Below are 26,992 nucleotides of genomic sequence, written 5' to 3'. Positions count from 1 at the left end.
AGAGGTCCCACTGGGTTAAAGACAGGGTGGAATAGGCATATCGGGTTTGGAGAGGGGGGGTTGGCTGGAATTAGTCCATTCATGCTTGGCTGGACCCTGGGCATGCTAACAGGCTACAGTGCTAATCTAGTTAGAGCTGGAAGCCATGCAGACACAGGGAAAGCGGGGTTGGATGGGAGGGTGAGAGAAAAGATTTCCTGGGGGTGAGGGGGGTCAAGGTCTAGGGCCTCGGCTGTGGAGCTAGATGGCAGGTGGTTGAAGCTGAATAGCAGAAAAGGGAAAAAATGAGTGGGTCGAGAGGCGAGAAGGCAGATGATGGGGCATGGGTGAAAGTGGGCACACAGAGAGGGCTAGCAAAGGCCAGTTGTATGCGTGGGGGTATCACACTGTTCCTCTACGGTTAACAGATGGAGGGAGGAGAATGAAAGGGGTTGCAGGGTGACCCAGTGATTAGACAGACCCTTATTAAATCACATCAAGGCTCTTTTATCTTGCTTTTCATCTTTCACTTGGTCACTTGGCACTCAAAAATTAATCAATCCAAGGCCCAGGAATGGAAAAGAATGAGGGAAAGATTCTGCTCCGATTATTTACAGTAAAATGTATCTATAGCCGGAGCAGCCTACAGCCCAGACAGAGCAGATATTTCACCAGAGGCTCCCTCAGGCTTCTGACTGAATACTCTTCTTATGCCGTTTCCCCTCTGTAGACCCAGTAACTTCTATACTTTATTTTCTTACTGCAAGGACGTTTACTTTTTATATCAGCTCCACTTCACAAACATAGTAATCTGTCATCCTCCATATTAAACTGATGAGTGCATCAGATTGACTGTGGAATGAGCGGCACCAAACAGCATCAATCCCCCTTGATCGAGTCACCGAGCTTCTAACAGCCTTGGTAAGACTCATTTTTCATAGCCATTCCCACCGTCTGATTTCCTACAGAAGGAGTACATAACAAGACCAGGACAGATCAGAGGAAAAGTCCTACAAGTGACTCAAGGCCACAGGAATTTAAACTTCTCTGCTCGCACACAGAGCTAAACCAGTCTGTCTAAAAACTAAAGCTAAACCAAAAACAGAGACTAATAAATATAAAAGAAGCTGTGCAGCAGGTTGGCATGTATATTTGCAATGCATATTTAAAATTCTCTAGTAGCTTCATTCACACTATGGTAACCACACATCCTCCTACTCGCACCATTCTGATTATTTGAATATTTTAAAAATTAAATCAGCTGTCAACTTTGATCAGCTTTTCTCATTTTTAACATGTATTTGTCATCACTTACTTATATATACAAGGCATGGTGAAGCAGCTTGTATCAAACAACATACATGCTAAACAGTGTTGTTATTAAAAGTATAAAAGACAGACTGGATATAAATATAATACTGAAGTTGTGCACTGGTATGTAGACTACTGTCTTAATGTTTTACCTCTTTAAACCAAATGTGACCACCTTTGATCACATGGGTACAGCTGGAGAAGTCTCATCTAATCCTAGCACTGCCGAGTTAGCTTGATCAGCATGGTGGATCCATAATTAAATATGATATTAAACAGGACTAAATATGAATGATGGAAAAAAACAGGCTCAACACAAAGTGTAATCTAAATATACATTTGGATTGTCTTGTTCACTGTTTAGTTGCACTAAGACAAAGTTAAAACTACTTGTCACTAAGAAAGCCCCTGAAGGTTCTTATCCAGATCAGATAATATGCTGTTATTATGTTGCCTAGCCTATTGCTAGGCAGTTGCTAAGATGAGTTGTTTTTAGCATTTATGTACTTAAGACACCATATAACAGCATCATATAATTTTTATTTCACAACAATAACATCTCATTTATATACCCAAAACTTCTGTTATGCATGCACTAGTTGATAAAGTTTAATCAGGTAAGTAACCAACCTTGTGTAGATGTCACAAAGGGAAAACTAAACCTAGGTAAGCTAAGGTAAGCTAAACCTATTTGTAATGAATCTGAAGGGATGGACTCGCTTTTAGAGCCTGCCTCAAGTGGCCAGTAGAGGAACTGCAAGCTTTGACATCTTGTGGATTGACTTAATTTTGACTTTACCTTCACATCTTCTTTGTCAGTTGGTATCATTGCCATAGCTTGGCTAACTTATAGCAGCAACAGGTTCACTTGGTCAGAATACAAAACTAAATAATGTGAGATGTGGATTTTTTCCCCCAAAGCACTTCACTTGTTTTAGAAGCAGAATAATATCCAAAATCAACAGGGGACGATAGGAAAATGATATAACATTTATCAGTCAAGTACCTTAACAGACCTCCCAATCCCAAAGTGTAATTTCAGTGTCAAAAACAACAGGGCTGATGTGTAAATGGGCATTTTCCAATTGTGTTTTTTTATAATTAAAATGCAACTCAATCCTCAGCAGTTGTTTTTTGTTTTTCTAAATTAATGCTGCATTGCTGCCTCGGTGGCTCTCAGTTGGTTCTCGTTCTTACACTTTGCTCAGACTAAGTAAAGAACGCTAAGTGAGGACGCCAGGAGAGCAGGTTGCGTCAACGCTGCATCTGTTTTCACACGCCATCAAGTTACAGGCAAAAAGTTTCTGTGTTCGGCTTGCATCTGTTCCAGAAATGCACTTTCTGATTCTCTCGCCCTCTCTCACACACACATGCAGTCACACACCTACACACACATACACAGCTGTATCACCATGATACCCCTTCTCACATGCACAAAAAAATGTGTTGATTGAGTATAGCCTCGGTTGTTCAGGTGTTTAAGAGATTTTTGCAGACTCTTCTCTTACATCTGTGTCAGGAAAAGTGTATTTTCACGAGTTGAGGCTCAACTTGCATAATTAACACGTGCACACGAAAAAGTTACACAGCAGGTAGGGACGTACTGGCTTTGAGGACGGCCTCGTTGACTTCGATCTCTCCTCCGTCTTCATCCTGGTACTGCAGGTGGGGGTAGTAGGTGAAGGGCTCTGGACTCGGGGCAGCACTGGACGAGCTGTTAGACATGCTCTCTCGGGGGCTCTCCGTCCTCACATGCTGGGGTTTGTTAAACACTGCCACCAGCTGGAAGACAAACAAAAAAGTTAAAACTGCATCCTAAATGTTCGAAAATATTAAACATGATATGTACACAAATCTGAAACAAACAAGCTTTTCTTGAGACAAGCGTGACAGGATAAACAATATGAGTCCTGGCATATGAACAAGCTGGAAACACACAGCCAGGTTATATAGCATCTCCACTGTGCCGTGATCACAGGAAGGCTTTTATGTGATTTATCTTGCCGGGAGTGGGGATGCAACCTGCTTCGTTCTGCCAAGTATGCAGATGCGTGTGTGACTGTGTGTGTGTGTGTGTCTGAGGAAAGCAAACAGAGCTGGATTCACAGCTCATTCACTCTCGAACCCCTTACAGTGCATAACACACCGGCTGGTGCCTCCGCAGCGACACGATGACTTCTGTATTTCGTGAACAAAGGAGAAAAACTCTGACGGCCATTTCGTCCAGTTCGGGGGACGTGACACACGGCGAGGCCCGGGGCGAGGTGTGCACGTATGAAATTAGCGCTCAAATGAGATCTGACGTGAGAATGAGAAGCTGTCAAACACAATGACACGGCTGACACAATGAGACGACGGGAAGAGACGGGGGCGGCCAAATGAACAGGGGATGGAGGGCAGGAGAATGACAAACAATCCTAATTGAGACAGGGACATGATGGCAGATAGGGGAGCGAGCGCGTGTTTGTGTGTGCCCGCTGCGATCTGTGCTATTGCACGGATTGGTTTGATAAATGGGCGCGTGGCGGCGTGACGCTCTCATTAGATGGCGGCGGCGAAGGGAAATGACCACTTAATGAAAAGCAATAACCGCGATGGAACGAGGGAAGGAAATAAAACAACAGACGAGTTTAGGGTGTCAATTAACAACAACAACAATAACCAAACAGACCGTGTGTGTGTGTGTGTGTGTGTGTGTGTGTGTGTGTGTGTGTGTGTGTGTGTGTGTGTGTGTGTGTGTGTAAACAATGCGCACGGAGTAGGCGGAGAGATATGCATCATCCATCACACTGTGACGCCGCCTCTCACCTCAACCTCCCGTGATTCAATATCCTCATGACACCTGGCCAACGCCATGCAAAGGAGATTCGTCAACTGTATTCATGCGCGCATACGTATGAGCGTTGGCGTGAGCTGCGAGATGAGGGATTGAGCGGCTGGCAGATGCAAAGAAGGGAAAAGAAAAGACAGATCGCCAGGAAAGCAATCTGATTGCGCTGGCTGATGGATGCTTCGCGAGCTCCTTCTCTCTTCTTTATCTTCCTTCCTCTTTCTCTGCTTATCTCCAACTCTCCCGAGCCTCCGTCTCTTTCTCCAAACTCGTTGACAGCATCAATCAAAGAAGAAGTCTCCGAGCATAACGTGACGCACACACACACACACACACACACACACACACACACACACAGTGATGATGAGCTCCCCTCGAGAACGATTTATTTGTTTTGAAGAACAACTTCTTTTAATGTATGGAGGGATGATGATGATTTGCTTTTCAGGAGTTAATTTTTTATGGCTGACACAGGCAGGGGAGTGATGCTGATGAAGGCCGCCCCGCTGCTTCCGCTCATCACTCAATCAAACACAAAGTATCAACAAAATGAAGTACTGTTTTTCAGTCTCAGCGATGACTTTCCATTGATCACGAGATGCTCGGCGCTAAGCCGTAACCTTTAACTTGACCCAATCCAATCAAGTAGCATCTGCTCAAGATGCCTTTGCATTGCATGCAGGAAAAATCCTATTAAGTTAAGAAAAAACTTCTTACATATAAAAAGAAAAAGTTTTCCTAAACAAACTGGTTCTATGTATAAAAAAATGTAATTAACAGCTAATTAGAACAAGTCCATAAAGGGTGCCGTATCCCAACATGGTGCCATTATAGGTGATGGTTGTTGGGTGCTGACGAAGGTGAAAGTCAAGTCATTTGCTGACAAGCTACAGTTTGAATTCAGAGCAGAACAGACCACCCCAAGAAGACCTAAAAACACTTTAGGGATACACAATAAAGAGCCAGTTACACCAAGCCTGTTCTGGTTACCCTGGAACAGCAGCATTTCCTACCACCTTAAGTAAAATTAAGATAAATGTACCTTTGCTTGATGTGTTTAAAGATATAGTGCACCTCAGTAGACCTAAATGCTAACAGTAGCATGCTAACAAGTTCACATTACGAATACAAACATGCTGATTACAATCCAAGTACACAGTGAGCAGAGACCAGGAAATCTCAGTGGGGTTCTGCTATTTGTAGGGATGTGCTGATACCAGAAATTTAGCAGTCGAGGATCAAAAGAATTACACGTTCTTGATACCAAGGTCAACATGAAATCAAAATCATCATCCATTGTAATGAAAGATCCATTATTAAGAACCTTCTAAACGTTTAATAAAAATGTCATTTTGGCAAATAAAAGCAGCAACAGGGCAGAAACTGAAATATTTTCCCAACTGGTTGGATCTGCCGTAGGTTCCTGCCTGTTAAAAGGGAGTTTTTCCTTCCCACTGTTGCCACTGCACTTGTTCAGCGGGACTGTCATATGATTGTTGTGGATTTCTTTATTTTCTCTGTGTCATTGTAGGGTAAAACCCTACAATATAAAGCACCTTGGAACTAGTTGAATAAAACTGAATTGAATATTAGGATGGCTGCTGAGTAGCCTACTACAGGGTATAATGTTAGTTACGGGACTTTAGCTTAAGCATTTCTATAACAGAAAACATTTTAGCTAAAGTAATAAAACTGATTTCAGACCAGCTGTCCCAAACAAGATGGTCATGGAAATTTTAGGGTAACATCAGAAGGATAATTCATTCAGATCTGGATGCTAGCCTTTTAGGTGCTTCACTAAATTGGAAGTTTTTCCTTCCCTTTGTGTGAAAAGTACAGTAGCGCTTATAGCCATTTGTAGGTGTTGCCCCTGTCAGCTCTGGAACAACTGCAGTCTCATCACATAAGTTTCCTACAGTATGTACCTACAGCACTAAATGGAAAAAAAAAAGGAAAAAAGAAACAAGTAACATCTCATTTTTAGAATTTTGGCATTAAAAGTGTCAATTCTTCTGACATCCCTGTAACAAAGTAGCCATCAGCAACACAAAAGTGCGCCAACTAAAACCACATTATCACCAAATGAAGTGAATATCAGCGTAAGATGGGGTGGCAAATGTTTAAGAGGGTTACATACGCCACAAAGTCTGGATCATCCAATAGCAACAACTGTCCCCTATTACACAACGAGTGACAAATAAAACCATTTCTATTTAAAGGTGGTTTATAGATTTTAACATTTTTGGACAGACAATGTTTCTAGATAAGAAACTAGGGAGTTAAAAAGCATTCATAAATCATACTAGTATCATGTGTTAAACAGTTTACAAACACTTTATTGTAACGTGTCAAATTCCAGTCATGAGTCATCTTCTTCGGACAACGAATGTGTTTCAAATGGATCATCGGAGATATTTCAGTCTTTGCCCAGTTTCACAGAAACTGGTTAAATCGGTGGATTATCTGTTATTAATGGAACAACAATGTGTTTCTAAGAGAGCAAACTGCTGATGCATTTTTAAAACATGTTCAGAAACTAAATGCATTTACCGCCACTGCATTTGGACAGCTGTGAACATCTGTGGCACAAAACCTGATTTCAGCACAGTGGGATTTGTGTGTGTGGGGTTTTTTTGTTTGGGTAATCCAGGCCTTAAACGGTGTAGAATAGAAAAGATGAATATTGTTGGATGCTACTTAAATAAACCTGGGAAAAGCTCAGTTTTCCAAAGCACAGCAATTTGAAATTCAGTCCTTCAATTACAATACCAACATCTTCCCCTTGGAGGCCTCTCTGCCCCAGGATGAAGAACAACACCTTGTATGGTTCAGAGAGCGTTTACTTAACATCAGTTTCTCTCGGTCCTTCCTGACTGTCATTAATATTCTAGGAAACAAATTGCCTTATTTTTCCTGCTGCGTCCGTGGGGGGATATTGATATGGACCTGGGGAGGCTGCATGTCAACTACTGCTGAATAATGTGACCCCTCGGTCTCATTTCCATAACAAACACACACAGATACTCATGACAAATACGAATAACTAAGTCCTCTATACTGCCATGTTATGATCATCTGTAAATCACAACACTGTGTGTATATCCAACGTGACCAGGCGGGCTTTGTGTGTGTGTGTGTGTGTGTGTGTGTGTGTGTGTGTGTGTGTGTGTGTGTGTTTGTTGCAGGGCCAAAGTGATTACCAAGAAATACATGAAAGCCATATATAAAACCATGTGTGAAGCATGGATATAGATAAATAATGTGTCTGTGTATGTACACACTGCCTGGGGCACAGAGTTATAAGATGTTGCCATATATGAAGCCTTCAGCAGACAAAGCACACAGATTTTTAAATTTAAAGATAGGCAGCGTACATCCTCCCACACACATCCTTCATCACAATAAGATATAATAAAGTAAAATAAATACACTTATTTATCTTTAATATTCTTTCTTTGCTGTGTTTGAATAGATTTAAATGACTACGCCAAAATAGAAATTGCATTTCTAAGAATTCAAAGGGTTGTGATCCCGCACATTTTGTTTGTTTTTAACACTGTAAGTTAAGATTTTCCATAAAACTTTCAAATCAACTTTGTCATATTCTTAAGGCACCTGTGATTTTTCTGCTTTCAGCTGTTTGAAAAAGGTATGTCTGTCATTATGACAAAATAGAAACACAACAAAGTGAGTGTCAGTAGGAGCTTTTCAGTATTAAAATACTTTTGATGTTTGTAAGGTCTATCTATTGTTTATTACACTACACACAAAATACTGTAGTTGCAGGAAGCGCACTCATAGCAAAGCAGGTTTTACCTGTATGAGAACTCAAAGACAGTTTTTTCATTAAAATGGCTGTTAGCTAGGAGCAGGCCACGGTTCAACACCACCTTGATAAAATATGACGTAGTCCCGCAGTTCAGTCCACTCAAGAACCTTGTCAAAAACAGCACCTCTGGTGTTCAGATATGTTCGGATCTGGCCTAATTTCAGCCTAATAGTTAAGATTTGCGATTACATTTAGCTTAAAAATGTACCAGTTTTGGTTAGCTAACTGTTTCCATGCATCTATAACTATCAGATTACAATTTAAGCATGTATCCACTTCTACATATCCATTTAATGTCACTAAACATTGGGGATAGCAAACTGTTTAACGGCTGTTTAGCTAACAATTTGTTAGCTAACGTTGGCTAAACTTGTTTGTCTTCAAACATTTTCACTATTTTAACTTCAAAAGTGGCAGCCATCTTGAATGTTTTCCCTCTTTCTCATTGTAGTATGACGACTTCAAAATTGTTTAGAAACAGCCTTGTAACCTTATACATCATTACAGATTTTTTTTAGTTCTCGTTGGTATTGTGTTAAAGCATGCTGAAACATTTCTGTACAGCAAATCGTCAAATCTTCTGCTTTTACACAGGGTGTGCTGGTAATCAGTAATCAGTGCATTTGATCACCAGCTACTCACCTTCTTAATGAATAAGGGTGTAGTTAATCAAATAAATAATGACATGTATTGCTGTTTACCTGAGGTTGCACTTAAACTATTTTAAGACCTGCTAAAGACCAGATTCAGATGGATGTATTGATTTTATTGGTTTGTGATTTTATTTTATTTTTTTACACTTTTTTTTTTTTAATACTACTTTGGGCTTTCTATACCTATTGGTCATCATTTAGTTAACTTTAACATGTTCTCTGTTGTTTAATTAAATTGTATTTTTGTGTCCAGATTAGTTGACCTACCTTCCTTCTACAGAGGTACCCTCTGAGGTACTGATCTTGGACAATGACTCCATTTGCTTTTCTAAAATGCCCAAGCCCAACCTTTGGCCTCCCTGACATGTGAGATCAAAACAAACAGGATTTCTTCATTGGGAATCAATACACTTAAAAAAATCACGACTATTACTATGACTGACATTTCTTTGACTCAAGCTGTATGTTAACGCCGACGACTGCGTGCATCCTATTTATCACTGCTGAATTTTTAAACAGCCGGGATATGAAATTATCCTGCTGATATTTTTACATGTTGCAACTCACAGATGGACCAGTTGGGTGTTTTAAATAATTTATGTACGTGCTAAAAATTAATTAGCCAAATGCAGCAAGTGCTTTATGGAACAGACAGGGAAGAGGATAGTATGATACGCACAGAGACACACTCGCAGAGAAGCTCACACACTTCATAATGGCATCATTGAAAAATACACACACACACACACACACACACACACACACACACACATATATATCTCTTAGACTATGTGCAGACACAATCTGAGACACACTACTTCACAGTTAGAGGATAAACAGTGCCACCTTGCTTTAGTCAAAGGCTACTGCATGTGGATACAACTAACCTTTACATAAGCGTCACCAACACATGCACACAAAAACCTCACAAACAAACATACACACTTCCCCTTTCCATCCGCTGGTACTAATCAACCCATTTTTCTTCTCCTCTCTCATCGCTGTCTAGCACTGCTGTGTGAGCGTGTGTGTGTGTGTGTGTGTGTACACATGTGTGTGTGTGTGTGTGGTACCAGTCTATTGAGATGCTTTTGTGCTGTTGTCATTTATCTTACGACTGCCCCCTCTTCTCCGTTTTCTCTCTCTCACGCTATTCTTCATTCTTTCTTTGAACGAGAAATGCATAATTCAGAAGGAGTGCACAGCATCCTGACAGTAGTATGGTAACCCAATCATCTCTCTCTCTCACACACACATATATATACACCCCCCCCCCCCCACACACACACACACACACACACACACACACACACTTTCTTCTCTAAAGTACAGACGATTTTAGAGATCCACTTTAAGAAAAGAAAAAAAAAAACCCACTTAAATCTGAATCAAAGAGTATAAGCCTCCCATGCTCAGTGTCTTGACTCGCCTGCAGAAAATGAAAGCCTGCACTACCTGACGATCTGACTCTGTGTATACATTTTCGGATCGCGCCGTAGCTGAAAGTATTCAAACTGCAGTTTTCGGTCAGCCGGCGGAACAAAAACAAACACTTTCTCCATATGGCTCCTACATGTAAGTGTGCATTTGTACATCTGCTGTTGTTTTTCGGGTTTCTGAATTTCAAGCAGCTGAGGTGTGAATATCCCTGTGTGAAAGTGTTTGCAAAACCATCATCTTCCCTCCATGTATGAATTAGAGGCTGTTCATCAAAGAGCGGAAGAGCACGTGTGGAGAATGAGTTTCTCCACAGCTGTAAAGCCTGATGAATATTGACAGAGCACAGGTACGGAGGGCTGAATGAGCACAAATTTGGCTCTCCATATCCACGACATCACGTTAGAAATGGCAATCAATCAGGAGCAAAGCGTGGAAAGTCATTTGCTCTTTTTTTTAAATCAGCTAGCAGGTGAATGTAATTAGTAACAGTCTTAGCTATAAAGATCGGTAATGCTCAAGCTGGAGCGGCTGCTGGATAATCGGATATACAAACTGTACCGGTGGATATTATCAATCAGTCGTATTCAGCTGATTCCAGGAGGCATATTAGTAAAACACATAGAGAACTCACGCAGTTCTATTAGGTTCAGCTTTAAGGGAAAGAGCATTGTATGTATTATTAGAAATGCTGGATTATGGGGGATAATGCAGAGTAGTTTATGAGGCTGGCTGGCTGCAGGGCTGTGCATTAAAAACTGCTGAGTACTGAAAATTAAAAGTCATTTCACCCTTTACACTGATTACATCTTCATATTTTCTCATTTAAATTCAAGAAACTTCATAATTTGGCTGTTTTTTTGCTGCATATTTAATATTGAAGCATATTACATATACAAAAATGGTCAAAATATGATTCCAAAGTTAAGGTACAACACTAGCATCACCTTCCTAACTCTACAGGGGAACCAATCATTTGATTACTGTAGCTCTGTGTAGTTTTGGGCTAACCCACCACCTTTCTCATGATTATTTTGGATGGAGCACCAGACTGAGGGCGACTGATTTTACATTTCTGAATAATCACACCTGCATTTATCACCAATCTTCTTGCTGATGGTCTTCTGTGGACAGATGTACACATAAGGAGTTGAGATCAGGAGAATCTGTAATTGACTGGCTGATTGATTGTAATCTAGATGCCCATCGGTGGGAGCCAGAATTCTGGCTGGGTTGTAGAGGATCAAATATGTATTTCACTCCATTTCATCCCAATCTTATAGCTTGTTTTTTATGGATTGATGGTATATAATCCGTCTCTCAGGGCACAAACACACGATAGACTCCTTTGGGTCCTGTGCATTAAATGGTTCAGGCTTGTTCTGGTGGATCCCAGAGATTCTTAAATAGCTAGAATTTGGGCACCTTGGAGATCAGATGAAAAACGGCTTTTTGTCATTTTCTACAAGTTTCTCCTGTATGAGGTGGCCATGGCTTTTGCTGGTGTCACTGGTCTTCTGCAATGCTTAGATGACTGATGTGTGTCAGATATATGTATGTATAAAAACCATGAAGAACATTGCATTATAACAAGATGACCTGCCCTTGTGTTTTACACTTGTTACTCATCTGTCTATACAGACTACACAGGACATGCATACAATTAGGTCCATGACATGTTGGACAAAGAGAGTGCTGTTGCAGTGTTGTCTCAGTGCACCACCGCACTGGATTTTAAATCAAGCGATCCAAGATGTGATTGGTGTGCAGACTTTCAGATTCAGGGTCTTACAGTAAATCTGCATTAACTGTGCAGCCATTTTCAGAGACTTAAATTTAATGAGTGAAGAATTCTTGTTCTCTTGTTACTTCACGCACAAATAAAGAAAACAAAATATCAGAAGTTGATTCAAAGTGATGAATTTGTAATTTATAGCTTTTGAGTTTATTTTTAAATATGAGGCTCAAAGACGTTATGTACGTGAGGGTGGTATCATTAAAAAACTGAACTAACAGAGACGTAGAAAAACCTTTACAGAAGTGGCCACGTCAACAAATTGGTTCATTCTTTTGAAGGACTGGACTGGCCAGCGCAGAGGCCTGAGAGACCACAGAAGACAACTAAAGTGGATGATGACAGAACCATTTCCATGGTTAAGAAAAACAAATTCACAACATCTAACCAAGTCAAGGACATTCTCGAAGAAGGAGCTGTATATAATTATCCAAGTCTAAAATTAAGAGCCGCCTTCATGAAGAGAAATACAGAGGGTTTACAACAAGATACAAACCACTGTTGACAGTCTGAAACAAGGAGGTCACATCAAACTATCAGTGTGTGCAGACAGAGAGAAAGAAAAAGGTGATCCACAGCACTGATCATGACCAGCTAACATACAGTGGAGTGAGGTGTTTGCGCCTCCCCCGAATTCAGTCTTTTGCTTATTTATCACACTTACATGTTTTAGATCATCAAACAAATTTAAAGATTAGACAAAGATAACTTGTAAATACAAAACACAGTTTTTTTAAATGATGATCTCATTGATTAAGGGAGAAAAGTTATCCAAACCTACCTGGTCCTGTGTGAAAAAGTAATTGTCCAACTTGTAAAATCATGAATTAACTGTGATTAACCACATTTTTTGAAAAGTTGAGTTCAGCTTCAATAAACACACAAAGGGAAGCAAGAAAGATCTCGAAGCATCACGACAGAACGTAAAGAAGCACCTGAGAAACAAATACACTGACATCTACCAGTCGGGAAAGGGTTACAAAGTCGTTTCTAAACCTTTGGGACTCCAGTAAAACACAGTGAGAGTCATTACACACAAATGGAGAAAACTTTGAACAGTGGTGAACCTTCTCAGCAGTGACCGGCCGACCAAAATTACTCAAGATCACATCAGCGACTCATCCAGGTCACAAAAGACCCCAGAACAACATTAAAGAACCGTAGGCCTCACACGTCTCAGTCAAGGTCAGAGTTCATGACCCAACAATAAGAAAGAGAGCGGGCAAAAATGACGTCCATGGGAGAGTTCAAGGAGAAAACCACTGCTGACCAAAAAGAAAACAAAGGCTCATCTCACATTTGCCAGAAAACATCTTGATGATCTCCAAGACTTTTGGGAAAATACTCTGTGGACTGACGAGACATCACTTTCCACAGAGGGCCATGTGGGTTTGGTGTTTTTTTTTTTTACCCTTTCTTTGTGTTATCTCTTTGTAATATTTAATCTGTTTGATGATCTGAAACATTTAAGTGTGACAAACATTGGAAATCAGGAAGGGGGCAAGCACTTTTCGCACCACCGTATTATAGCCCCAAACAATACATTCTCAGATTTATTGTTTAACGCATGCTGTACTTTGATTGTGCAGCACTAATGGAAACTGATTGCATTTAAACTCCAATGAAACCATTTGGAAATAGCTGTATGTGATGAAACACTTTTGCAGCCGGCTTTTTATGCAATGCACTGAATTACCAACCCCGAGACAACAAGCGATATGTGCATTAAACATAAGATAAATCTGTGTTTCCAGAGTTTGGAGTGCAGCTTTTCCCTTAAAATAACACCTAACATTAAGCAGGGATCACACACTCAGACTTGTCTCACAGAGATATACTTAGTCACTCAGGCATATACCAAAGACTAACCCAACTGTTAAGTACTGTACACACTTCACCTGCACACAGCCTTTCAGGGGACTGCAGGGGCCATCAGAGGAATGTTTAGCCTGTGTTATTTAAACAAGTAGAAAATTGGTTGTATTACCAGTGAGAGCAGGGCTAATCCTGCTTCTATTCCAGCCTCAATCTATACAGCACATGTACCAGATGTGGGGGATTACCACTCAGATATACACACACCTGGCTATGGGCCTGCAGACACACACTCAGTGAGAAATGACTGTGCACACAAACAGCATGTAAGATTAGAAAAGAAACCATAAAGGCGGCCAAAGTGACGCATCCAGTCTCTCACTCACAAACAAAAGCGCTCGAGCAAACGCTTAATCGAAAGTGTCAGGCCTGTGGTAAAAGACTGCTTCTAAATAATGAATCATATACGGAGACATCACTACTTGACCCTCTAAATGTTTCTGTTTGAAGAGGTGCCAGCAGTTCCAAATGGCAGCTAGTACTTTCACATTAAACATAATGTCTCTTTGATGCCTCTGACAGACTGATCTAAATACTAACGCACCAAAGTAAATCCCTCCGTCTGTTGGTGCAACGATCTAAGCATCTGCATTCATGCAAATTTAGCAAATGCTGACCCAGTTCCCACACTTCAGACACTGCAATTCCACAATGTAAAAAACAAAACGAAAAAAAAAAAAAAAACCAACAGGCAACAGGAACCTGTTTACAGTGTTAGAGAGGACACGACTCACCTCCAGTACTGGTTACAAGGTTTTTTAAATACTTTGTGTGAGCCCTGATTTTTTTTTTAAAAAAGCAACTGAGGTTTAAAACTACTAATTAAACACATTTCTTACAGGAAGGAGCCACCCTTGTTCCCCAGATATTAAACAAGGAATTGTGGGACTCTTTATAAGACACAGCAGGAAATGTGCACAGAAGTGTTGTTCAGGTCAGGTGGGCTTTCCCAACTACTTCAAAATGCTGTACTTTAACCCTCTCGAGGCAGGCGTTGCCGATTTGCAACAGTTATAAACTAACAACCTGATTACCCCACATACATATTTTATGAGGTTTTTTTACTCAGGACTACCACTGCAGGACTTGGTTGTGCATTAACAACAAAAAATTTAATTTGAGCCTGAGAGAGTTAAATATGAGGGGAAGAAAAGATTTATTGGATTAGAATATAAATTAAATGTGTTTCCTAAAACAACCCTTCTCTTCTTTGCAAGAATTGTTTAAAAATGAAGCAAAAACCCCTCAAGCTTATTTGCTTCTAATGTGTTTTATCGTATTTGTGGTCGCCGTGCGTCTGGCAGGATCCTGTTTGTTGGTGGAGATGGTGGAATTTTAATCACAATGTGGCTTCACACAATTAAACATGATCAAGAAATATTGAAAGTGCGTGCTCCACCAGCAGAATTCAAAACCAAAGCAAATCAAGTGTTCTCTAAATGTGCCAATCACAGCTGTTCCCTGCACTGTGCAGTCTGAAGTTTAATCTGGACGAAAGACATTATGACCACTTACAGGGAAAGTCAATAACACTGATTAGCGCTTCATCATGCCACCTGTTAGTGGGTGGGATATATCAGGGGAGCAAGTGACATGGCTAAAACTGTGATGGCTATAAGATGGGTCCAAAAAGGCAGCTCTTCTGGGGTGTTCCCAGTCTGCAGTGGTCAGTATCTATCAGAAATGGTCCAAGCAAGGAACGGTATGGAACCAGCGACAGGGTCATGATCAGCCAAGGCTCACTGGTGCACACAGCGAGTGAAGTCGGGTTAATAAACACCAGCTTTGTCTGCAAAGATGAACAAACAGGAACGCAGCACAATGTGAAAGCAGAACCTGGCTGCTTTCACTCTGAGCTGAGCTTCAGTACATGTTTTCATTTATATTTTTCTTCTAAGAGATGAACTGAATTTAGCTGAATGAGGTGGGACGATTTTATTTTAATGCAAAGATCTGAGAATTAACTATGGGAGCATAAAAAGGATGATCCTCAAGGAGGATCACTGTGCCATCGTTTCCAGTGAAGAGCTGGAACAAAAGGTGGAGCACTTCACAAAGCTAGCTAGCACTTTTTGGTTTGTGTTTTCGGGCTGTAAGAACAATAAACTGAATCATGTTTAGTCTTTCAGGAGACAGGTGTTTATGATTTTAAACCGCCCATCAGAGACGAAGGAGGTTTCCTTTGCAGGGAAACACAGAAAGGGATACGCCTGCACAGGCAGCATGAAATGCTTTGATTGTTAAGATGTGGAGCTCGGGCTGACTGCTCGTCCTCTCGGGCTCTCAGAGGGACGCCACAAAACAGGGGCCTGAACCCGAGGCGGGAGAGACTGAGTTGCAATTCGTCTTACGGGGACTCAATTTATGGTTTCCTTTATGGAACTTTGGGAAAATGAGTGTTTCCAGAGGCAGAACAACTGCGTTTAAATCATGATCATTTTAAAGACAAAATCATTCTTCTGTCTCAAATAAACACACAACTCCTTCTACAAAAGCAAAACAAAAAGCTTGAGGATAACAAAGAAACAGGTTAAAGTCATGATAAATGTGTCGCGGCGGGGGATTTTCATTTTCCTGCTTTATATCATCGCTCCCTCTTCAGTCTTATGCACAAGGTGGAGAGGATTCATCAGAAGAGGGTGGCTGTTTGAAAAACGTCACACAGACAGGTTGAAGGGCCAGTATACTCTGTCGCATGGAACTAATTTCTCTGCCGGTGGAGTCATTTTCTTCTCTCCAGGGCGTGATGTTAATACTTCCAGCGCAGAGAACGACAGTCCACTTTAATGTCTCTGCTCTTAGTCAGAGCTCAAACAGCTTTGACTGAGCTCTTTCAGAAAATATAAGATTACTCAGAGCGGTGTGATCACAACGAGGCAGAAAGTCAGGACACTTGAGCTGTAAAACAAATGTTGCTTTAGCAAGAACAAGTGAGGAAACTTATTCACAACTTCTTTAATCGCAGGCGATTTCACAGATGTTTATTTTCCATCTTATGGCACAAGACTCACAACTCACAAGAGACAAGTGCACAAACCAGCCACCACATCTTGTGAGCGCAGATAAAAACTTGTCCTCTTATGATTGGCCGCTTTTAATGGACTCACATGCACACAGCATTGCTGACGAAAAGCTTGAGTAAAACTGAGGCACGCCGGATTTAATATCTTGCATTGGTGCCCATGTGCATGGCTCTAGAAAGCTCTGCGGAGCACTTACAGAGTGCCAACGCACGACTACACCAGGACAGTGTGGCAGCATCAACAGTGAGCGTGTTTTATTGGACTTGAGACGACGTGTCGAGGGTCAAACGGGAAGATTTTGGTGTTGTGTTCAGTCTGAAGTTAGAAAAAACCAAAACATAATGCCACAGTGTTTGTGTCTCTCCCCTAGCAGCTGTTGCAGTCATAGTGATGAAGCACGTGGGGTCCAACTGGGAGCGCAGTCGCTGCTAAACACACACGTACACAAGAGCGAGACACCAGCTGAGGCGCTGAGGTGCCGGCCACATTATTATATAAGCACATTCACAGGGACAGGGCAAACTCTTCATATATCACACATGCCAGAAAGGCTGAGAGAGGGAGAGATGTGGAAGGGGAGGAGGAGGAAGGAGGCAGCAGGAGATGAGGGAGCAAAAGAGTGAGGGAGGTGGGTGACGAGGGAGCTCCGGGCCTCGTATTTCTTATGCTGGCAACACCAATATCACACCGGCTCGTTCATCATTCCCGCAGCATGAAACACATCAGCGGTGGTTACACTGGTGCTGTTTCACATGTGTGGACACGACACACTGACACAAAAACACACACACACAAACTCATAACCTCCCCCCGTCCTCATAAATGTTCATAAACACACATTCCCACACAAACGCAGGAAGAAAAATCACACATCCAGCTTTCTTCCCCAAAAGTCAGAGCCAGAGTCTAATAATCAGCTTTCTTCTCCCCGTGGCCATCGCAAGGCCAGCTGCTCCATCCGCCCTCCCTCCTTCCTCTCGGGATCTGACAGAGAAATAGAAGGAGTGATTAACTCTGAGCTGTGAGGCTGGCGCCCTCTCACCTGTGGCTCTCTGCTCCTCCCCCCGTTTCCATCTGCCCTCCCTCGACACTGAGCTTTCCTCCAATACGTCACCTCTTTCTTTCTGCCCGTCGCCCTCCTCCTTGTGCAAGCACAGCTTTGGAAACTCTCGGGATGATTTAAAGGAAAATCCGCACTCTTTGCTTTGTAAACACACGTCATTAAAAACGGATCTCGTTTTGGTTTCCATTTGCCTAAAAGTGTCGCTGCCCCCTGGATTGTTGAGGGGCTGTTTCACCACAGAGCTTGCTTATACAGATAATGAACTACACATTAATGACACTTTGCACTTCTCGTTTCCATGGAGAGCCAACATTGCTCACAGCCTGAAGGTGGTAGGAGGGGGGGGAGAAAGCCTCACCTGCAGTTTTGTTCCTATACACCCATCAGCATACGTGTTCCTACCATCAGGTCTTATTAGATAGTTATTGACTCAACATCAAAGCCTGGAGAGGAAAAAGTGAGATTTGTGCTGCATTACATCCCAAGTGCAACACACCAGCTGACAGCCCCCATCAAACCACATATAGCTGTAAGGAGGCTCGTGCTACACGGCCAAGACAGACTGCAAAAAAAGACATCATGATGTGTTTAAACCAGCACTTCTCTCTCTCCTATTAACGCGCCGTCTATGAGCTGCTAATTAACTGTCCGTGCAAAACAGACTGCTGAAACAATGACTCGATTATCCATTTAAATCTTACATCATCTTTAATCAGTTCTTCTTTTTCATACCATAGGAACATAGGACTTTGTTTATGCAATACTTTATGATATGCATGTACTCCCACATTTGTATTATAAACAAATTGGATGTTTTGGGCAGCAAAAAGTAATCAGATTTTTCTGTGTTCAGTCACAGCTTTCAAGGCTTGTATACAAACCACAGTTGCCAAATTTGAATCTGGTAGATTTTACCTGTAAGACTCAGGCTTTAATGATTTTACCACCATCCGACATTGTTATCCTGAGTGAAGAGAAAAATCCTGAAATCCACTTCACACAGCTGTTAACGGTGTTGTCAGCCAAACATTAACACAAAACTATCTTTGTAGAGGCTGAAGCCCGCTTCTCTGCCTATTGATGCCTGTTAATGCCAGAATTCTTTGTTCCCGCAGACAGAACGCCAATGAAAAAAAGAAATAGTTTGAAAGCAATTTATAAAAACAAATGTCGAACCATTTCAACTGCTGCAGTCATGTTTTTTACAGGTCTCTGTGCAGTACTGTGGAAAACTAAGTACACCCTTATTGTTAAAACCGGAATTAAGACGGCAAGTAGCAGCCATGAGTGGCTAATCATTGGTGTGAGCGCCTCGATAAAACCAGTAGTTTGGGCCTTTTAAAGGTCTGGAGCATTAAGTTGTGTGTTAGCACAGGGACACAGAGTGTGTCCCAAAAAATTAACTGAAAGGTCAGAGTATGCAACACTTGGAGAAACTGCAAAAAGCCCGAGGGCTACAGTGGTGTAAGTACAGTGGCCACTTTGGAGGGTTTTTAAAGATGAACCAACTTTTTAAGGTCATGTCACAGCATCCCAATCAGGACTTTGACAGGGCAATTCAGAGGTGGACTTGCTAGTGTGTTTTGGATCATCGTCCTGCTGCAGAATCAGAGTGTGCTTCAGCTTGAAGTCACGAAGAGACGGCTGGACATTTTCCTTCAGGTTGTTTTGGTAGACATGGTCATGAAAGTCTGTTCTTTTGCCACCTCCAGCTAAACGCATGTACAAAATTAGCTCGTGCAACAGGACAATGATACTACTCAAGGTGCTGCAATGGACCAGTCCATGTCCAAATAAATGCCTGCAAACCTCAGTATAAGCAACAGTAAAGCGACGTTGTGTACTAGAGCTGCCCAAAAATGTCTCCACAAGCTTATGAGAGACTGAAAACAATTAAAAAGTTAAAGGTGGTTCTACAAGCTACTGAATCATAGGGTGTACTTAAGCTTTTCCACAGCACTTTGTATAATCCTGTGAAAACTAAGTACCCCCCATGACACCCCCGTTTATTTTGCACACCTGTAAACATATTGACTTCAAATAACTCAAACCTGTTCTTATCCACAGCAACTAAACCACACTCTTCTCCTGGGTAATAAGATTATGTTTCCTGACTCTTATCCTTCTGATTAAGGGGCATTTATATCCATTGAAAAGGTAATATTAGTGGAGAGATTCTCAAGCACAGTGACCTGACACTGGTTCCTCTATTTGTCATCTTCCTCTATTTTGTATCTGCGGGCCTCAAGGACATTCTCAGTGCTCATTATCAAATTTGAGAGATAGTACAGAAACTTACTGTGCTCGCTTATCTGGAAGTGAGAGCAGACACAGACGAGCAGATAAAAAGACTCTCTGTGGAAAGATATACTTCAGAAGTGGATGACCACAACTACTGTAACCTGTGCTTGTTTCTTTTCTCCTAGATAAGGTGCTTTTATAATAAATGTAGCTGTATTTTTTCACATCTGCGTTTCCTGAAAGATTATTATTTGCGTGAGGACATTAACAACAAACATAAGCTGTATTATGGCTTTTTTGTGAGCTATTTTTACTTAAAGAGGAATGATTAAGCTTTTCCTTAGTTTCTGTCATGCATCGATGCTGGATGCTTATGTCAAACATGGTCAAAGTTTCAAATGTAAGGTTGGAATTCATACAAATACCCTATATGAACCAAAAGCTCAGACATCAGGTAGTTTTTTCCTGCCCTTGGCTCTGGATGATGTCAGTGAGATCAACAGCAACAACAGAAACAAACTGCACTTTAAGTACTTTGTTTGCACTGAAAGTTCTATAAGGCATTTTGTTTTCATAACAGCAGATTCATTCTGCATGCAAAAATCTTCATAAAACGATCTCGCCTTCATTCCATATGTCCTTCCCGTCTCAGACGTAGGCGGGCTAATAATTGGAGTGGCCCATTCAGGCACATTACAGCCCGCAGAGCTCCATTCATTAGGCCAATCAGTGAGGTGATGAGGTTGAGAGGCAGGAAAAATGAATGATAACAATAAGAGTGTGTGTTTCGTGCAGGAAAGTGTGATTTTGTGTGCATTACAGTGGACGCAGATGTGGTTTTAGCTGTGTAATTGAAGCATGAATCATTAAATATTTAACCTAAATGAGCTGGATTTGAGTATTTGCAAGCATTTATCCTCTAGTTGCTTCAGAAGTAGACACACACACACACACACACACACACACACACACACATTCAACCTCAGACATACGAACGCACGTCCGGGAGTGTGACTTTGCGCTGATTTGAGTTATTAGCAGTTGGGAGAGAGCTAGGGGAAAAACACTCGGCGCGTTTTCCACACACCCTCAAACAGCATACACACATAATATACACTGCTCTGGGGCGGTGCCATCTAGGAAAACAGATGGCGAGAGGCTGGTAAGGTCAGAGAGCAGATTTGCTGTAAACAAGTTGATCTATAATAGATCATTAGCTGGATATGAGTAGCTGCTCTGCAGGCTGCTGTGCCAAAATCATCGCTAAGTGGTGAAGCCAATAACTGACAGCAAACACGGCGCAAGCTGCAGATTCACAACAACATCACTGCGACTGAATTTGAACATGTCTGTTTATTTTGTACCAGCTGAAATTTAAATATCAGGTCTGGATTACACACATCATTTGAAAGACATGATTATGGCACAGATCACCTCCTCAATCACAATGATTACATGCATGTGTCATTAGGGACAAAAAAAAAGAAAGAAAAAAAAAGAAGTCCAACAAGCAGTCCGCTCCCTCAGGCGCCTCCTGGTACGGGAGGTACGGGATAGTCAGATTACAGTCGGATCGCCTCGCTCCATTAGAAACTAATGGGTGGTGTGATGGTGACTTAAGAGGGCAACGTAGATCCTTATGATTAAGACCGGGAGGAGAGCCAAAGACGAAAAGATCTGACGCTCCTGATGACCGAGCGTATTCTTGATAGGTCGCGCAAACTTATGCAAAGAAGCAGAAATGGGCCTTATCCGAGCCGAATCCCACTCGCTTCGCTTCAGTGAACTGACAAATCACTTTGGAGAGGTGCCATTATTCAAAGTCGAAAGGTAGAGCTATGGATCATCTAAAGAAATTAAAATTCCAAAGTGCAACTTGCATGCAGTTAAATGAAAAGCAGACAGGCACAGCGAGAATTATTTCTCTTTAAGCCTTCATTGAGTTCCCTCGTGGTTAATTGCAATCAAACCAACTTTGGTAAAAAAGTGTGTGTGTCTTTCTGAGTGTGTGTGTGTGTGTGTGTGTGTGTGTGTGTGTGTGTGTGTGTGTGTGTGTGTGTGTGTGTGTGTGTGTGTGTGTGTGTGTGTGTGTGTGGGGGGGGGGGTTATTGTTAATTGAATATAATCAGATGAAGAGCTGTCGTGGCGCTCACATGGGAGGGTTGAATCAAGGTCGCGGCTGATGAGATATGATCAAATCAGCTCAAGTGACCGAATCCCGTCGGGCAACTCGGCTAATGTCTGATCTGATCTGCAGGCAACAGTCTGTCGCAGAGATAATCTAATGTCATTCAATATTTTGTATGTTTACAGAATATCGAATCAATAAATTCATCACTGAAGTTCACAAGAATGCATAATAAGTATACAGTCGATAAAGTTAAAAAAAACGAAACAAAAAAAAAAAAAGCAAAAAAAAAAAAAAAGCATCTTCCCTCCATGGAACTCATTAGCTCTGCAGGAAATCCTATTTTCACAAAGCTTATAGTGAAAAAGCATCTCATCCTGCCTGTTTAAAGTGTAATTACTGAGTAACTGAATGCAACAAAGGTGGGGAAAAGTTGTTAGCAGTCCAGGCCTTTTGGTCAAATGCTCAAAAAAATACTGACAAAGAAAAACATCTTAATTTCTTAGATTTCTTTAAGTATTAGACATATGCACACATAGTATAGTAGTTAACACATTTACTGGTTCAATTCAAGCCAGAGGAGCAAATCCACTTTGGGTTTGTATCAAGGAAGGCATCAGGGGTAAAACTGCCAAATCGAACATGCTGTGGTGGCAAAGGAGCAGCAAAAGGATCTTCTTACTTAAATATCAGGTACAATTCAGATAAAAGGCTTAAAGCTTAACACAGTCATCAAGTAACACCCCTTTCCTTGAGAACAGTAGCATCGTTGCAGAGTGAGTTCTGCACTGGTACCTTCTGAATACAGGCCAACATTTCAGCATTTCTGAGAACTCATTATTGTGTTAAATCGGTTAAAAAGATTAGTTAACATTCTTAAAGTAGCCTCTTACATAACTGTAACTTTGGGCTTGATAATTTAATGCCACATGTACTCACACTAATCTGTGTTTCAGTGGGTGGCTAAGGCAGGACTCTAGTTCAGTCTCCTCGGCAGAGCACACGCATCAAATGTCTGATCCTGAGATTCGTCTCAAATGAAAAAAAAAACATTGCTATTGCCACCAAACATCATCAGCAGGGTGAAACCATCTAATCGAATGACAGTCTAACTCCTGCACACGTTCTCTGGTAATGCATAAAGGTTGCAGCTCTGAACTCAATCCTCAAGTCTAAACTCACAAGTTAAAGTCAAAATTGAGTTAGAAGTCATCATATCCAAGGGGCATCTCTGACAGAGTTCATTATGTGACTTTGAAGTAATGAATTGGGGTGATTATTCTCAGGAAATGGATAGATAATATTTAGAAAGAATGCATGATTAGTTCCCCCCCAGTATGCAATTTAGTTTAAGACAATCAAATTTAAAATGCTCAACATATTTGGAGTCCCCAGGCTCCATCCATGATGGAAACCCTAAGAAATGAAAGTTCTTTTTTTGGAAAAATAGGCAAAATCAATTAAGCAGACAACACAAGGAGCACAATGGCTACGACAGAACTCCAACTACACATGCATGACTTTTAATTAATATTCAAATGCGTGAGGCAGGCATGGTGTTGAACACACTCCATCTTCACAGGTAAGAATGTGTGGATCATGATTAGAGAGTGGAGGGGGTATAGATTATGATTAGGCAGGCACGTATGTGACATTTTCTAATCAGTGCACTTGAACCTCATGCTCCTGTTCATCACCGGCCATTCACACAGTGCGCAGAGTTATGTGACTATTCAGATGCCAATCAAACGCGCCTCGCCGTGGCGGTGAATGAGGGGAATGGAGGTGAGGGAGCGAGATGTCACAGAGCGTCAAAGACTAATCAGTACGTCTGCACCTCGCAATCACGTCCTATTCACTAAAACTTTTTCTCTGGCGCGTTAGCACGTTTTAAGTAAAGCCTCATTGTCGCCTGTCAGAGGGGCTGACATCTGACATGTAATAAATGACTTCAGGCAAATCTCCCGACATCATTTACAAGGAGAGGTCTCCTGCAAATCAAATTTGCAGCGGTATTATTTAATTTCATTGCGAGTTTTGAGTTTTAAAGTTCAAAGGTCAGAGCTCTATGTCCTCATTTAGCCTTTACGCTCATGCTTTATTAACTTTAATTTGCATACTGCAGGCCTTAGAAAAAAAAAAAAAAAAAGAACTATCTAGGATCTTGGAGCATTTGCTTGTCGGTTCTTTTTGTGTCTTTGAGGTCAATCGTGTTAAACACATTTCATGACGGTATTCTGAAGGACTGTTTTAAACAGGTACCTGCAGCAGGTGGAGAGCTGATAAATACGCCCAGCTCAAGTATTAGAACGAGGACCACCAGCTGTATTCATGCCAGATACACTTTGCTAATAACCTTCTGCCTTCAGAACGGCCCCAATTCTCCGTGGTTGGGATAACTCTTCTGAGATTTCGGTCACTAATGATATCATGAGATCCATCTACAGGATCGATGCATGCTTTCACATTTACTCCACCAAACTATAGCCGCAGTTTCCAGTTCTTAGCTGACAGGAGTGCCACTCAGTGTGGCCTTCTGCTGCTGTAGTCCATGTGCTTCAAGGTTCAACATGCTTTATGTTTGCAGATGCTCTTCTGCAACACATTAGCTGTAACGAGTGGTTTCTGAGCTACTGTGTCTTCCCTATAAACGTAAAGTACTCTCCTCTGACATGAACAACGCATTTTGACCTAAAGAAGTGCCACTCACTGTCTGGCACAAACAACCATGCTGCGTTCAAAGTCACTTAAATCACCTTTCTTCCCCATTCTGGTGCTCTGTTTGAATCTCAGCGGGTCATTTTGACCATTTCTACATGCCTTAATAAAGCACTGATTAGATATTTGCAATGACAAGCAGTAGGACAAAGTTAGGCGTATGTCTGTAAGAGACACCCGAATAAGGATCTTCAGCACTCAAAAGGAATACATACTGCTTTAAACACATGCTGGTTTGCATATTAAATGCCAAACAAATTAATTGAGTAGTAGAGAAAACAAAAAGATTCAGCTATAAAAACATTGCTCAGTACACTTTTGGTAGAAAGAAATAATAATCAGACTTTCATCATCGCAAGATGCAACCATAACTGGCGGACTTCAGTGCACATCTGTTCAACTTCCAAAATAACACATATAAATCTTTCCTTGCGTGGTCCCCAGTTAAATAAGCTCATTATTCAAACATGTCATTTTGTCTTTAAAGCACATCGCTCATCACCACAGACATACTTTAACTATCATAACACATTTCCATGTGACTGAGTAATTTTTCTAGCTCTGGATCCTCCATGATGACATGCAAGCAGAAGAGATGGATGATGGGAAACGGTGCCGTAATCAAGCAGTTGACATCTCAGTGCGAGATCAGCTGGGATGTGCACCCTTACATTTACATTCAGGCAACCAGAGAGAGGTACTGAAGGTTCACTGATGCCTTGTAGGCGCAGTAATTAAAATGGGCTAATTAAAGAGAGATGGAGGAAATCGTTCCAGTTTTTTTTTCTCTTTTTCTTTTTTTCCTTTTATTAAATTTCCCATGAAATTAGTTTTTTTTATTTGCTAGCATGAAATAGAAGAAGAAGAGTTTTTGTTTTTTTTCTCAATGTGTTTTTCCCTCAAAAGCGAGGCATGTGGGGATTAACGTGTCGGTGTGTGTACATGGAATGAGGAGTGACAGTCCACTTATGAGAAAATGTTATGCTCCCTGAGTTTAATTCCCACTCTGTGGGAGATCGGTGTGACAAGAAAGAATGCTCATACATGTCGAACATTCATATCTGAGCTGCTTGAGGGTGAAGGAGACGAATGATTGGAGATGGCTTTCTAATCATAGCAGCAAAAAATAAATAAAACAAATCTCACCAATGAACACATAATGGCATGTATACACGTGCGAGCTTGTATACAGCTTGCACTCTAATAGCATGCTGGCAGTGGACAGCCTGCCTGACAGCTCCTGTGCAGCACAGAGACATATAGGGCTAATGGTCACAACTAATGCAGGACCTCAAAGGACTGAATAGGGGAAAAAAGACAGTTCCAGGAGCAATGAATGGGCAAATGTGTAGTACCGTTAGAGCTGGGCGATATGAGATTTTTTCATATCACGATATGTTTTTTTCATTTCAGGCGATAACGATATCTATCACGATATAAGCCAAATAACTATATTTGTAAGATTTATTTTATTTTATTTTATTTTTTTTTTTTTATTAATATTTTTGGATGGACAGAAACATTAATAAATAAATATACAACTGCAATAATCATACTGTCAGTTCTCTGTCCGTTTCTAAACAAACAAACAAACTAAGACAAGCAAACAAACAACACACTAACAAACAAACAAAAAAAAAAAAAAAAAAAAAAAAAAATTACATAAATAAATAAATAAATAAAATAAATAAAACCCAGGAGAAACAAAATAATACACCGCCTCCTGGAAAACATCAGCAAAAACAAAAACGAATAAGGGTAAAACCCCCTGGTGCAAAAAAAAAAATAAATAAAAAAAAATAAAAAATAAAAAATAAAAAAAAAAAGACAACAACCAAAATACCAATGACACATGAAATATCCCTCTAAGAGACCATTTATCATAATGTCTAAGAGACATTGTCAATGTACCGCAAAAAGGGACCCCAGACCTGCTCAAAAATATCTTCTCTTCCCTTCATTCTATACATAACCCGTTCATATGATGCCATCCTAGACATTTGTTCGGTCCATTCCTTGAAAGAACAGGGGCTGGATGACTTCCAATGCCTAAGAATTACCCTGCAACCTGTTATAAAAGCCAGACGCATCCACAATCTCTGTTTTTTTG

The 26,992-nt window shown here is 41.0% G+C and overlaps 1 protein-coding gene across 2 annotated transcripts in view; it reads right to left on the bottom strand.

Annotated features, from left to right (window-relative positions):
• The window catches only part of pard3ba (par-3 family cell polarity regulator beta a), a 208,263-nt gene that overhangs the window by 164,594 nt on the left and 16,677 nt on the right, over positions 1–26,992 (bottom strand). For both annotated transcript variants that reach the window (XM_026157796.1, XM_026157797.1), the window contains exon 3: positions 2,895–3,072. In XM_026157796.1, the coding sequence (XP_026013581.1) occupies positions 2,895–3,072 (178 nt within the window). The remainder of the gene's footprint in view (positions 1–2,894; positions 3,073–26,992) is intronic.

This window comes from Astatotilapia calliptera, chromosome 23 (assembly GCF_900246225.1).
Source record: "Astatotilapia calliptera chromosome 23, fAstCal1.2, whole genome shotgun sequence".
Taxonomy (NCBI): Eukaryota; Metazoa; Chordata; class Actinopteri; order Cichliformes; family Cichlidae; genus Astatotilapia; species Astatotilapia calliptera.
The sequence above is the reverse complement of the archived record's forward strand: the minus strand, read 5'-3'. Positions and strand labels throughout refer to the sequence as shown.